The following is a 14,479-nucleotide window of genomic DNA, read 5'->3' on the forward strand; positions in this document are numbered from 1 at the left end:
AGTCGTATATATATATATATATATATATATATAGAGAGAGAGAGAGAGAGAGAGAGTTTCCATCTCTGGTTGGCTATTGGATAGAACTGAGTTAGGTGTATTGGTCGGCCCTCGAGAACCACTGCAGTTCTCATGTGTCCCCCGGTAAAATTAGTTGCCATACCAGTTCTAAGCCCATTTCCATGAATTCGCAAAAAACTGCCCTATTTGGCTTCCTGTATTGCTAATGATCTTGTTGGCTACGCGTCGTATCAGAATGTAAGAAAAGATGTTAGTGCTGCCTTAGTAGATTCGTTAAAATGGCTTTTGTTTCCACATAATTCTCACTTCTCACGTTATGTAGTTATGTCACATAATTTTAGATACAGTTGCGGTGTTGAAAAAAGTATCCCACTGGATAATATTTCACGGTACAAGGTGCTGGACATTATCAAGGATTTGGTTAGTGGTAAAGTTTCGTGAAATTTGTGATTCGTATAGATTTGTGCAAGTTAGGTGTAGTTATATTAAGTGCTCATTCTTCTTATTTTATATATTGCTTGCCTTGTTCATTAGGATTAAGAACGGTTGCTATAGTTGAGTGAATCTCTTCCAAAAAATTAGTTTGGTAATTTGGTTGTTTAAGAGAGAGAGAAAAAAAATACTTTAATGAACTACTCTATTTCGATGCAGACATCTAATTCCCCTTATATTAGTTAGTGAAAATGCTACTGATGAGAAAGTAAATATGTTATTGGTATTATGAACATAGATATTTATACGGTAAATCTTAACTTTGCTAATGAAAGTATATCTGGGTTAGAAATTTCTAAGGACATTGTGTAGAATTGCGAAAGTGGCGGTTTGTTCGATGTACTTGAATGCATGTATGGTAGTTGTTCAATAAATATTTATATGCTCTTTGATCATTTCAACGAAACCATATGTTGGATTTAGTATGATATGAAATTCTACTTGACTCCGTCTAAACTACAGACCTAAACTGCAGACATCTACGTTTTTGTGAACTCACAAGTCTGTGAAGGTACGATCAATGAAGAAGTAGGTCTCATGTTTCGTGAAGTACGAAAGAGATTTCTTTTGCCTTATAATTGTCCCCTGTCACAGCTGTTCATGATTTATATAATCCTAGAAATGAACTGAACTGTAGCTGTCACTGGCTCAAACAGCAAGTATCAATTCGAGGTTGACATCATTTGTGCAATCATAGTTTGTCTGGAAAATATTAATATCTTAATAAAGTGAATTGAATCCTCCGTGCTATCTCATACTGGATTGTGGATGGAAGAATTACCTTCACAAAAATTCAAAATTTTGGGGTGCGCCAAGGTGTTCAAAAATGAAGCGCGATGTGCCTGGAATATGATATTTATATTGCTCTGGGTACTGGGGATCAATATCTGGTGGCCTACATTTTCAACTTTTTTAGGAAATGAAAATGAAAAAAGTGTCTTCTAAAAAAAAGGCATACGCCGAATTAATTATGTTCCTTATCGTTGAAAAAGATCGTTTCAGTTCTATGCAAAATCGGATCGGATCCTCCTCCCTTCATCCTTTACCCTGTCCTGATTTCTCAATTTCAGAAATTAATTTAACAGGAAAGTGAATGACCTAATGCGCAAAAGATGTCCAGGAAAGTTGTAAAATTAGGCAATGCATTCGTTCCAGTTTGTTTAAAGATGTGGCCTAAATTTATTGGAAGTCCACCTCCCAAAACAAAAAAAAATTTCCTGCAGAATGGACGCGTTTCATTTGTTTGTTTTTGTAATTGCTTTGGATGGTGACATAGTCATTCTTTTGACAATTCTTAAGATCATTTTCCAATTAAGATTGAGTAAAACTTGCAGATTTTTGAGAACAGGGTAGAGGGATGGTAGCTAATTTCAAATGAACCGTAACTTCCAGTTTTGTATTAAATTACACTCAGCAGTGCTAACCTTTTTTCCGGGAATGATTTCTAGTTCCATTAAAATTGTAAACATTGTGAAAATATAGAAGATAAAGAAATGAATGCGACGAATGTTTTTCCATGATGATATCGTATTCGTTGACAGGATGAAAGTGCATAAAGTGACATTCATAGCATCAGCAATAAGCGGTGTATCTTTGATGGCATGCTTACTTGCTATCCTAATGATTTACAGCGATATACAAAGAACCTGGAATCAACTGAATTCAGAAATTAGTACATTCAGGGTATATTTTTTATCCAAACATTTCAAGGCAGAATTTATCACATTGCAATTAACTATCATTGATTATACATTAAGTATAAGTCATTCCCCTGTGATAACATATTTCGTGATCATTAGTTTTTTACACTTTGAGTGAAATAAAGATTTTAAATAAAAGGAAGAAGGTTGATTGAGTTTTAGACAACAACCGATGATTTATGGAAAGATATGATGCAACTTGCACGGAAAAAGCGATTTCGACGACAATATGATAGTAAGAGTGAAGGTCATGGTGGTACGAGAAATGACTCATCATCATTTCAACCTGAAATAACAACAAATGGAAACGATGATAGCACGCGTCCCGATCAATACGAAAATTTGAAAACTGAAACTGTTGGTGCCCCAAGTCCAACACCGCCTCTTCCTGGACCATCAAATTTGTTCGACTCGCACAAGAGCAATGATGCTATGTGTGGCACGTTTTGGGATCTTGAAATTTTTTTTTTCAATAATGCTGTTTTTATTGATTTAATTGCCGCCACGTAATAAATGCTGCTAATTTGTCTATTTGCAGAATGCCGTATCGATAATAACTGTCCAGCAGGTCCGCCAGGTCCCAAAGGACCACCTGGCCATAAAGGTATTAATAAAGAATCGCTAGACTTTTCTTCGAAAAAATTCAAATCTTTCTGACAGACCAAGAAATTTGGCTGATTCGGTTTTCCAGGAGAAGATGGAATACCAGGAGAGGATGGTAAGCCGGGTGCTGATGGGATGGATGTTGAACAAAACAAAACTACTACAGGTTGCTTCAGATGTCCAGTTGGTCCTCAAGGTGCACCAGGAGCTTTGGGACGTCCCGGACCACGTGGGCTAAGTGGAAACAAAGGTCGAGCTGGCCTACCAGGACGAAATGGAAATCCTGGTCCACCTGGTGAGCCTGGACCACCAGGACGTCGTGGTAATATATTTGTTTACCGGAGTATTGAAAATTTTGCCATACTAATGGATTCTTGGAAAAATTCGAAAATTAAAAAATCATATTTTTCTTAGAATATTAGAGTTCAAACGTTCAACGTTTGAATGAAATTGCCGATGAAATTGCAATTATTTTAGGTGCTGACGGACCAGCGGGGCCAGTTGGTGAGAAAGGCGAAAATGCTGAGCATCTGGTAGGTCGTCCAGGCTTAAAGGGTGAGCCGGGATTACCAGGACCAAGAGGACCACCTGGAGTTAACGGTCGCAATGCTCCATCCGGTACCACTGGTCCTCCAGGACCACCTGGTTAGTTTATGAAACATTTGTCGAAGAAATTTTTAATTGGTAAATTCCAAGTATTGTACCAAAAAGAATGTGGCAATTATAGTCATTTTTAGCATTTCGAAATTTTAGGAAATCCTGGACCTGCAGGGCCACAAGGAGCCGATGGGCCAAGCGGTGAAGTTGGACCTCCCGGACCACCAGGAAAGGATGCTGAAGTGAGTATTCAAACATTCGTTTGGTAATTCATAACTTTTTTCGTTCAGGACGAGATCCGAAACCAGTACATATTTGAACGATCAAATCAGTATTATTCGTAATTTCAAGAAATCAATCAGGTTTCTTGAGCTTCAATTGACTGGAAATTTCAGTACTGTCCGTGTCCAAAACGTGAAGAAGATGTGGATGGCTATGCAAAATGGAAAATGAAGAAAATGTGATATTTTGCGGAAATAAATTATGCGCTAAATTATGTGAAAGGTCATATTTTACATAAATCTAATAAAAAGATGATTGATCTTTCCATCAAAACAATAAGTCATTGTGGAAGCAGCAAGTTTTGCATAATTGATCATTAACATGATTTAAGAAGTCGAATTGTTGAAGTCTATTATCACATTCTTAAATCAAAACAATCAGGAAGCAGCAGTTTAAGGCTCTGGTCTAGGCATATATTTTTGGAGTAATAAGAAAAGAGTCTGCTCCTCGAAACTGTTGAAAGATGTTTGAAAATGTTGATGAAACACCGAATAATGTCTGTGGTGTCATTGGGAATCGTTATGTGATTGCAGGACCTGTTGATGAACCAGTCGAGAAACCATTCATGTATTTTCACTTGCACGATGATTATCCAAAAGGCGAGAAAGAAAAGGTTGTAATAGTCATTGATAATCGAGTTAATGTGATAAGAAGTTTGGAAACCCAAATCGAAGAGAGCTCTTATCAGAGTGATAGTAGTGGGAATTCTGGATTACATAATTCCACTAAATTAAGATTATCGATTTCTATTCGGCTACAAATGATAGTAAGACTATATAATCGATCAATAATTATGACATTGCAATTCCTACAGCTTATTGATTTCTTGGATCCGTAAAAGGGAATAAACATTGTAAATTATCATTTATTCAAGAAAATCAGCTGAATAAGCATGCATTTAGCCATTGTATGCGATGATTGGGCGGCATGCGCAATCCTATGGACCGATACATATGTCCATCAGAGTATTGGAAACAGTTAAGGATAGAAGTGTACACTTCCCAGAAATTGTTCTACGTGGGAAAATTGAAAAAGTTCAGCATTCGCATTTCGATTCTGATGTGAAATATGACTGTCTCGTTAAGTTTGAATTCAGAAACTACTGAATATCTAAAAGTGTCCTAAGAATTTCATTTTTTTGTCTTTTATTTTTTTGATAGATATCATGATATGATATTACTTTACGTTCTCCAAGCCTTATTCCTCTTTTAATACATGAACATGCTTTATCCAATGATTCAAACTCCGCAAATAAAAAAGAAATAAATTAAAAATTGCTGGATTGGATAAGTGAAAGTCCATTTTGAGAGTGAAATCACCATAATTTAAATATTCGTTAGTAAGATTGGATATACTTTTCTTGATGACTGTTACACTTCAATATCATTCAGCTGTTACAAGCAAGTTCATCAGGAGATAAGGAATCTAGGCTGGTAGTTGTGATATAGTTACAGCTTTACTTCGGAAGTGAAGGAGAACAAGAAGCGGAACTTGATCCGGAACACGGTGGTCGGCCTTTCGCAATCATCAAATACGACGCTACTCCAGTTTCGGTGCTTTCTTTCTTATCACCAGAAAGGTAATTATTTTCCTTTTGACTTCCATTAGTATGATAAAATCGATAAGCATTCGGTAAAGTTATAAATAGGCAAAATTAGCTTCAGTTTGAAAATAATGTAAATGACGACTGCCACATGTTGTCTTATAAAATGACCCAAGGTTAATGAATAGATTAAGATTGCTACATTACCATGAGTTTTAAATATATTCCACTTTAGCTGATAATTTTTTGATTCAGTACTTTCAAAGCTCTATTATCTATCTGAAGAGTGAATAAGTTTTGAAAGTTACTTATAGTTTGCCAATTACAGTTAAAATTTTAGCTTCAGCCTTCAAAAAATGCATTTTATTCCAAATATTTCTAATTCTTAATTTAAAAAAGATTTCATACTTTATCTTCGCTTCATTTCTCTTTCACTTTTACTACAAAAATCTCTTCCCAAATATGGCAATCTTAAAATTCGAGCAAATTCACATTTGAGATTCTCTGACAACATTATTCTGTAAATTATCGTTAACTGAAATTCACCATAACTGATAAGTCAAAAGTTATGTTAAAAATGTATATTCTTGAATTTCACTAATGGAATTGATGCATGACTTTGAATTTCAAAATCTAAAAGTTAGAAGAAAAGGGAGGAAAACGATTAATTTAAAAATGAAATAAGCAAAGATGAAAGTGAATTAAAATAGGATCGTTTCTGATAAGAAGTAAAATTCTGCTTGAAAAAATATTTCATGCACACTTGCTTTCTTATAAGCTGCTTGTCACTTTTGAAAATGCATTTGTTCGTAGCAAAAAAAATTAATTTAATTAGGAATCTAAAGTGAACATTAAGGAATAAATTTTTCTCTCTAGAACTTGCACATTATGCAAATTTCCTTATCAGCTATAAGTTGATTTGTGCATAATCTGTCATCATGTTTATTTTCAAAAAAGCGAATTTCAGTGAAATAAAATTACAGCATTCATTTTAGATTTCGTCTAATTTAAAATTTTTGTTTACTTATTTCAATGTTTAACTTACAGTCTCCAAAGAGAAGGAATAAAAAACATTTTTACAAAAACTTTTCAGGACTTTACCAAGTGTGTTATCCTTAATGATTGGTCTTGGATGTGTTCGAGCATTGGCAGCACTGAATCGTGCCGGTTTTGTGCACCGTTTTGTAACGCCCTTTAATTTTGCGATCACAAATCCATTAACGAAGACGAATATCCTAGAGAAGATGATCATCACTGATTTCAGTGCCGTTTTACCCTGGCCATGCAAGTAAATACTACCTTTTATCAGTTAATAGAATAGATTGCTGATGAACTGATGAGTGATAAGCATGAAAAAACTTGAAGGTACCAGATAGCTAGCATTCTAATAGACAAATTTTCTCTTTAGTATCATAAGTGTTGAAACTTTCCAGTTTTAGGCCACGCATATTTGTACCATTTGTTGGTTCCTATCGATATAGCTCTGTAAGAGCACATTGGGGACGTGAACAAGGCCCATCAGATGATATTATATCAGTAATTTATATGGTCGCTGAAATGTTACACGGAAAGTATGTTTTTTCATTAAATTCTTAGCATCAGTGAAGCGATAAGATTAGCGACAATAAGCAGACCTAATATGCTTATACCATAATGATAAAGGTTGGTATAGCATTTCACAAAGATCAAGAAACACTCGACAACTTATTTCCAAAAGTTGTAATATCCTCATTCGAATTTAACATTATAGACATGTGATCTTCTCTTCTAGCAACATTTTCATCGAAGTTTCAGATTACCATGGCGATCGCTAAATGATGATGAGGATCGAATTTGCTATATTAAAACATATTTCTACAAAACGAATGCTTTTAAAAAATTGCCACGTCAGCTAAGACAGATTTACCTGTTCGTCCTTTCAGAATGATGCTAGTTGGGAATTAAAAGCTTGCATTGCCTAAAAGATAGAACTTGAAAGGATCATTGATGTAAGAAATGAATTTCACTGTGATTCTTTCGATTTCAAAAGTTTTTCAAACATTTTTTTAAGTCTTAAATTCGAGTGCTTTCAGAGAAATGCTTTCGAAAACAGGTTCAGCACATGTTGACTTTAAATCTATTATTGAATTGTTCAAAAAAGCGATCGATAACAGAGATTACGATAACTTTCAAATACCAGAATGGCTTACCTATGATTAAAGCATTATTCTCTGAAGACTATTAATTATTGTTGCATAGTGAAATGGAATTTATCCAATTGATTTTCATTAAAATTTAACAGTTACTGCTTGGTACTTGAATAACTCGATATTCACGGAGAATTTCTCCATTAAGCAGATCAACTAAAAAGGAAATTCGAAGGATCTCTACAGAATATCTGAATTGCAGAAATTTTCTGCGATCAGGAAAAGATAAAAGATGACTCTCCTATATATACTCAATCCGATTAACCGTTTTCTAAAATCAGACAGGATACGGAATGACTTAATGTCAGATTGAGTCTAGAAGTGAGTTATCTAGCCACCTTATATTTCAATAGTTTTGAAGAAGGATTAACCGCTTGTATGGTTAAATAACAGATGAACAAATTTAATTTTCGAAAAATGTGTTTTATTCTTTCAGTTCCAAATGCAGTTAATCAGGTTTGCCTAATAATTTATATGCAATATAGATGGAAAGATTCTCCTATGTTACAACCATTTATTATTAAAATCATACAACTTCTCATAACCTACTTCAGAATAGGCATAGAATCATTCATGATTTAAAAATTTTGATTAAGAATACGAAAACTACAAACAGATGTTAACACTAAAAAAGGAACTAATATTTTTAAAATGATACGGCTGGACAGTAATCCATAATGAATGATATATAGGTAATATATAGCTTAAAATCTATTGTACTGACACGATCAAGATTTTCCAGAAAAAATTTGTTACACAGTATTGCAAGGATATATATTTCCAAATTGGTCATATGAAGCTATCTCAAAATCTTTGATGAATCGGGTTATTAGTAAACCAAAATCTAAAATCATCGATTTTATATATTTTTATAAATTTCAAGTGTATGCTTAGAAAAAACTTATAGAAACGCCTGCTTGCGGGAATTTTGAAGTTGTGGCTTAGTTCCAGACTGATATTGTCCAGTTGGGGCACATTTCTCATTGCCCATGAAAATGTGGCATGATATCAGCATCTTCCGTTTTAGCAACACTGATCAAATTACTTTTACGTGGACATAACAGCTAAAGGCATTAACATATACGATAACCTTACAAATGAAAAAATTTGTCACAAATTATGAAACAAAATATAAATAAAAACTTTGGCAACATTACCTTTGCGGAGTAATAAATTTAAATTGCTAAGTTTAAAAGCACTTCACGAACTCATCATATGATGGTAATACATATTTTGGCCCATCATTCCGGAAATACAACATTATCGATTATTGTAAAATAAATATTTGGGTCGCATTTCAAGGCGTACACTAAGCTACGGTTCATACCACACTATTCCACTGTTTTTCTATCAAAAGAAAAGCCTATAAGTGATAAGTTTTTCAAAGCGACGAAAAACATTTTGAAACTAGAAATGGTCAAAAAAAACATATATAGCTCTTGACTGAAATACTTCTTTGATTAAAGCGCGAACATCCAAATATAGTTCTTGTCTGAATGATAACACTAAATAACAGAGTCAGTTCTTCATCCATAAAAATACAATTATAACTATGAAAAATAAAAGCCAGTGAAATCAGCAGCAAGTAATATTTATTTATTGCGATTACAAATCTTGGTATATCATCAAAATATTTGGAAATATTTATGCTATATATTATAAAACTATTCTGCTTGCTCACCTAAAATTAACTGCATAACATTCGTGGAGTTTCTCCCTATAGTACCATTATTACTCATAAATTCAAAGTATTGTTGAACAACACAATGTCACCCATCAGTTATTTGTTACTTCATCTCTCAAATAATAAAATGCTTTACCACCTTCAACTACTGCACATATACAAAGTTGACTTCCCACGAGGTAGTGAGAAAAAAACTTGAAAAATATGAGAAATAGAAAAGATTCTGCAAAAGCTTAAAAAAGTAAAAGTCTGAAAATTTCCAAAAATGTTTCCATCTTCTACATCGCCGTTCTTTTTTCAAAATAGAAAAGACGATGATTTGCTGCAAATTTCTGAGGCGAATCATACAGAGATTTCGAACAATAATTTTTTTCATACCATGGGTAACTCTCAATAACAGTCGCCAAGACAATTTGAGATAAGAAGGAAAGAGAGTCTTAACAAGATTGGAAAGAAATCACTGGATGAACTACATCCTTCTTTTCATTTAGTTTTGTATGTGCAAAACCAAAAATGCAAAAATGCAGGAAAGTGAGATAAAGTCAAAAGAATGAAACATAAATGAAACATAATTTGGCAAGAACGTATCGAGATCAATTACTGCTATTCAAAATAACAGTGCAGTAAATCATCAAAATAAACAGCATGCATTCTATGAATGAACTTATTTAAAAAAGTTTCCGTAATAGCCATAATCATTTGTTTGATTTAAAGCTTCCGGTCATTTTCCTGTGGAACAGGATCTAGTCATTCACTGTTTCACAAAAGTTATCGAATCAGACCGAACTTTTGAGCGTATGTGTCAATTTTGTGAATTATAGGTGTAGAACCACCGGATGGAAAAAATTCCACTTCCCAGATTAAATCTAACCTACGCATCGATTGTCCAGCGCTTCTTGTTCGCAGTGTGCCTTCTTTTCGCCGTGCTGGATCTTTACTTGCACGGGCATTCTAGAAAAAAAGTTTGATTTTAGCTTCTCGAACTTAAAACTTGAAACACCAATTCTACTTAAAGAATTTAATACGGAGGAATAATGTTCACGCAAGCTGAAAAAGATGAAGACAATTTTGAAAAAAATCTGAAAAAAATGAAGCAACAACCTACATATAATGCATTTGATTTGGATAAGCAAGAAATTTCGAGTAGCAAAAGAAGAAAACATCAGAAAATAAACAGAATAGTTCAATAAACAAAATATACGATCGAAATGAAGTCAATCCTTTAACTATGATTCAATGATCAGTGAAAATAAGGAGCAAGCGTGTAGAAACAGATGTATTAAGATTGAACAGAAATGAAATATCTGAATCTGGTGAATATTAAAATATTGAAAACTTTAAAAAACTAACAAGTGCCTCTTCTGGAGTCCAACCAATGAGTTCTACAAGAAATTTATGTGATACGAGACACGTCAAGTGCTCATAACTTTCGTCGCTTAGCGCCACGGTCAATGCCCATAATCCATCATTGTTTATATGTAACGGTTCCAGTGGTCTTGTTTCCATTAAAGCCTGGAAAGGAAATGGATTATCAATGACAAATATGCAACTATTGGTCACACCTGAGAAGAAAGAAACTGGGAGAGAAGATGGAAGTTTATGGATTATATGAATTCAAAACATTGTGATGAAGAAATCCAGCTTATCATGGTTTTAGAATAAGCTTCAACATAAAAAGTTTCATTTAATTTGTCGACAAATTAGGGTCAAAATAATCCAAAATACTTTAGGTTCATGATAATTTATGTACGTTCAGAATATTTCACATTAATTTTGAAACAATCTGCATTGTTATTATGTACTCCAAATTATATCTAAAATCGAAGTTAAACAAACCAAAAATATGTGCTCTAAATTTGTATTATTTATCATCCGTTTGACGTTGCACAAAAAATGAAAAAATGCTCAACAAATCATGGATCTTTAGATATTAATCAACTTGCTTACAGCCAGCACTCTACGCCTCGGTCCAATAGCATACCGCATCGCTCGTAATGCCGTCGCAATCGATTCAACTCCAAGCCTTTTGTAAGCAGCAATAATTGGATGATCATCAGTCATTCTAGGTGTCGCGGGTAAATTATTTCTCCTTGGACTATCTGCGAAATAGGAGATGTTAATCTCAACATACGGATACTTCAAAGAAAACACTCTCATAGAAAGAAAAAGCGCTTCCAGTTCACTAAAAAAATGAAAATAGTGAAAGTAGCCACTAAATAAAGTAACAAGTGCATGTCCATATAAAGTATAAATCTTCGGACTTCTGAAAATCTAGTGAAAAAGTATCATTAGTAGTGAAACAATACCATTATCAGGGATACAACAATTTAGCTTTTCTTTTCAAATACTAGCACTTTAACTTATTAATCCACAAAAATTTCGAAGCGGCAGGACCATATACCTTCTTCATTTATTTCCTGTTTTATGGTTGTCGATGTTTCGAGTAAGATGATGTCAGTGTCATCGTCAACCACTTCCCTGTAAAACTTATCAGTAGTTTAGAAAAAGCAAAACTTGTTTGACAAGTAGAAAATTTTGACCATGAGATGTGGGAAATATAGAGCATATTTTTTATAAGAATAAGGTAAAAGGATAAGAAAGTAAAAATAAGGCAAAATATATATATAAGATAAAAATAAGGCAAAAGAATAAGGTAAAAAGATAAAAGGATTTTTATAAGAATAAGGCAAAGGATTGAAGGATAGTCTCTATTCAGAACACCTGATCATCAGACTCCAAATCTCAACGAGGTCACTGAACAGAATAAACCAAGGGATTATTAAATGCGTGGATGAACAATGATCCATCGTTCCATTCGCCCCTTACAATTACATTCTCCTTAAACTGTTTTCAATCATTTGCCGTCTCTAATACGAAGTTTCCTTCAGTCCGGGTACAGAACTGTTATAACGCAAAAAAACGCAAAAATCAACGCAAAAATCATTGGTTTTAAAGACGAAAATTTCTCAAAATACATTTTCACGCGCTTGGCAAGTGCAGTATGCGATGACGACAAATCCTTTGAACGCTTCGATGCTGATGCAGTGACTGGTGTTCTACTACTCGAACTAAGACTTTCATTCAGTGAAACACTCACTTGCTGCTGAAATAATGGAATTAGAAGATGAAAATTTCTAGATCAACTGATTTATTCAAATAAAGATTAAGCGTCAAATTTAATGATTACCCTGATGTTATTTATCGACTGTTTAATTCTTGTAGTTCCACCTGTAGATATCACTTTTTGCTTTGGAGTTTCTGAAGGTCTGAAATGGCATCAGAACTCATTTATTCCTAGTTCTAAATGTGGAGGTTCTGCACTCAATTTAAAACAAACAATCAATGCTGCATTATGATTTTGGATTTTGCATTATCCTTTAATCTGCTGGCATCATATTTGCATGAAATAAAGAAACAGAAATAGAAACAAACAATATAAAAAAGGAAAAAAACTTGAAAAGAGTAACAGATGACAAAATCAAATTAATCACAGAACACCAATGAAAAGTTTGTGAAAACCAAAATTTCCTCAGAAATTTATAAAATAACTTACGGTTTTTTACCTGAAAGTGGCTTCACCTGCATTATAGGCTTCATATTCGGCTGAGAGAGAACACTGGTAGCATTCGGAATATTGTTACTGCAATCATTTTCTCTTCACTAACTCATACTTAACAATATGTAGAGCTATTCTTGTTCTTTACTTCTGAAACCATCTAACCATCTCCAGTTTATCAATCATCATCACAAAGAGAAGCTTGAATGACGAGAAGAGAATCGGAAATCCAAAAAGAATACTAGTTGCTTGACCGCATTTTGCGACCATCATCGACAATTCTATTCCAAGAAATAAATCCTTCCACAACTTTAAAAACCTGGTGCTTCTAACTTTATTATTTACTACTTAGTATTTAGTAGTATTTAGTATTTCCCTATAAATATAACTTTATTATTTACTACTTATTTTACTACCACTAAGTCTTATATATAATGGAAGAAAAAATTGAAAATAAGCATATTTAGAGTTGATGAGAAGTAGATATTTTACCAAAAAATTGGAAACAAGCATATTTAGAGTTGATGAGGAGATATTATTTTACCAAAAATCGACATCACTAAAATGCTTCTCGGGCATTTCTTAAAACTGTATAGGGAAGAGAGTACATTAAAAAAGCGCACGAGCATATAGCAAAAAACAGTAATGAATTCATGATGTTCTTAAGATTGAGTATTTTTAAATTCCAGTGGAGTTAGGAATAAGTGTAAGCTGATATTTTTTGGATCAGAAAATTGGCTACAGATTTCATCTTAGTAAAAAAAAAAGTGAAATGCTGAAAGGTACTAACTGATTAATTTCCCTTTCCATCTTAGTTAAAGCCATGAAGCTTTGCCTTTGCAGTGAGATATCAATATTCAAAAGTTTCATCATTATTTTCACTGGACGACCAGTTTTCATGAGCAAATCATCGTCACCACCTAATACTATACAGTTCAATTTGGTAAGCAGCAAAATACCACGTCGAAGGCATACAGTGTTGGTTAGTAGAATCTTAAACAAGAGAATGAGTATTTATCACAAAAATTAAGAAAAGTTTGCTTATTACCTACTTATTTTAATAACCATATGATATCACCGACAAATATGTCAAAATCCATCGGTTCATCAGTTGTGAAATTTGGAGAAATAAAATGAAGGACAAAAACTAAAACGAAGTTTTGTAATCTACAATCTACAATCAAAAAATTTACCTTACATCCTGGACATGTTAGAAGAGAAAGAGTGCTTAACGGACCGTATTCCACAGCCTTCATTGACACTTGGCCGTCTGTTACTTCCATTGAAAGCATACGCTTCGCATTTTGCTAAAAGAAAGATCTTTTAATTTGAATCAAAAAGAAATTGTGACCCATCAGGCAGTCAGGGAATAAATCGAAATCATTAACTCTCTATAATGTCAATATTTTCACATTATTTATACGTTATATATTTGAAGAAAAATCACAAATGAATCGGAATTTGTTTCCCTTTCCTCCAATTTCAGTTGGAAACCAGAATTGTCCTCAAATTTACTGGTCAAATTTCTGTACTGCGAATACATTGATGTGCCGATATCGATAATTGAGTTTATCTAAAATAAAAATAACGTCCAGGCTGTGAAGAAGAGATGATTCCAGCAATAAATTAAAAGCAAAATGAAATTATAGTTGAACTGTGACCTGTATTATTTGATGCTGGAATTATGTTGCCTTAGTTATTTCGTCTGTCTAAAAGAAAAAAAAAAAAACGAAATAACCATAACCTGCACCAACGAAATTACCTTACAAATATCGTTTGCGTCGAGCTATTACGAGCTGATAAAGATAACTTTGG

The 14,479-nt window shown here is 33.5% G+C and overlaps 4 protein-coding genes across 4 annotated transcripts in view; 3 read left to right on the top strand and 1 right to left on the bottom strand.

The window, feature by feature from the left end:
* The window catches only part of LOAG_15062 (NADH-ubiquinone oxidoreductase B8 subunit), a 1,611-nt gene extending 1,030 nt beyond the window's left edge, over window positions 1–581 (top strand). Inside the window, exon 2 of the mRNA XM_020448891.1 lies at window positions 363–581. Within this exon, the coding sequence (XP_020300993.1) occupies window positions 363–462 (100 nt within the window). The 3' untranslated portion in view covers window positions 463–581. The remainder of the gene's footprint in view (window positions 1–362) is intronic.
* Window positions 582–2,055: 1,474 nt separating this feature from the next.
* Window positions 2,056–3,877, top strand: LOAG_07596 (nematode cuticle collagen domain-containing protein; the record flags this gene model as incomplete). The annotated part of the gene is made up of 7 exons (XM_003143129.1): window positions 2,056–2,196; window positions 2,376–2,583; window positions 2,752–2,817; window positions 2,905–3,138; window positions 3,294–3,461; window positions 3,570–3,655; window positions 3,809–3,877. 7 exons carry the CDS (start codon window positions 2,056–2,058, stop codon window positions 3,875–3,877), a joined length of 972 nt encoding a protein of 323 aa, XP_003143177.1.
* A 281-nt stretch (window positions 3,878–4,158) lies between these two features.
* On the top strand, window positions 4,159–7,437 carry LOAG_07597 (hypothetical protein; the record flags this gene model as incomplete). Its single annotated transcript, XM_003143130.1, has 7 exons — window positions 4,159–4,308; window positions 4,598–4,729; window positions 5,150–5,274; window positions 6,332–6,526; window positions 6,678–6,809; window positions 7,033–7,146; window positions 7,311–7,437. The coding sequence occupies 7 exons, from the start codon at window positions 4,159–4,161 to the stop codon at window positions 7,435–7,437; spliced, it is 975 nt and encodes a 324-aa protein (XP_003143178.1).
* Window positions 7,438–9,876: 2,439 nt separating this feature from the next.
* LOAG_18708 (hypothetical protein) overlaps window positions 9,877–14,479 on the bottom strand; it is a gene marked incomplete at its 3' end in the record, with an annotated part of 7,612 nt that continues 3,009 nt past the window's right edge. The window contains exons 4-13 of the mRNA XM_020451371.1: window positions 14,112–14,237; window positions 13,858–13,971; window positions 13,455–13,657; window positions 12,662–12,748; window positions 12,296–12,374; window positions 12,084–12,211; window positions 11,510–11,586; window positions 11,056–11,207; window positions 10,459–10,620; window positions 9,877–10,059 (exon numbers count right to left, since the gene is read on the bottom strand). Coding sequence (XP_020304851.1) covers window positions 9,877–10,059; window positions 10,459–10,620; window positions 11,056–11,207; window positions 11,510–11,586; window positions 12,084–12,211; window positions 12,296–12,374; window positions 12,662–12,748; window positions 13,455–13,657; window positions 13,858–13,971; window positions 14,112–14,237 — 1,311 coding nt within the window. The remainder of the gene's footprint in view (window positions 10,060–10,458; window positions 10,621–11,055; window positions 11,208–11,509; window positions 11,587–12,083; window positions 12,212–12,295; window positions 12,375–12,661; window positions 12,749–13,454; window positions 13,658–13,857; window positions 13,972–14,111; window positions 14,238–14,479) is intronic.

The sequence above is a fragment of the Loa loa genome (assembly GCF_000183805.2).
Source record: "Loa loa unplaced genomic scaffold supercont3.458, whole genome shotgun sequence".
Taxonomy (NCBI): Eukaryota; Metazoa; Nematoda; class Chromadorea; order Rhabditida; family Onchocercidae; genus Loa; species Loa loa.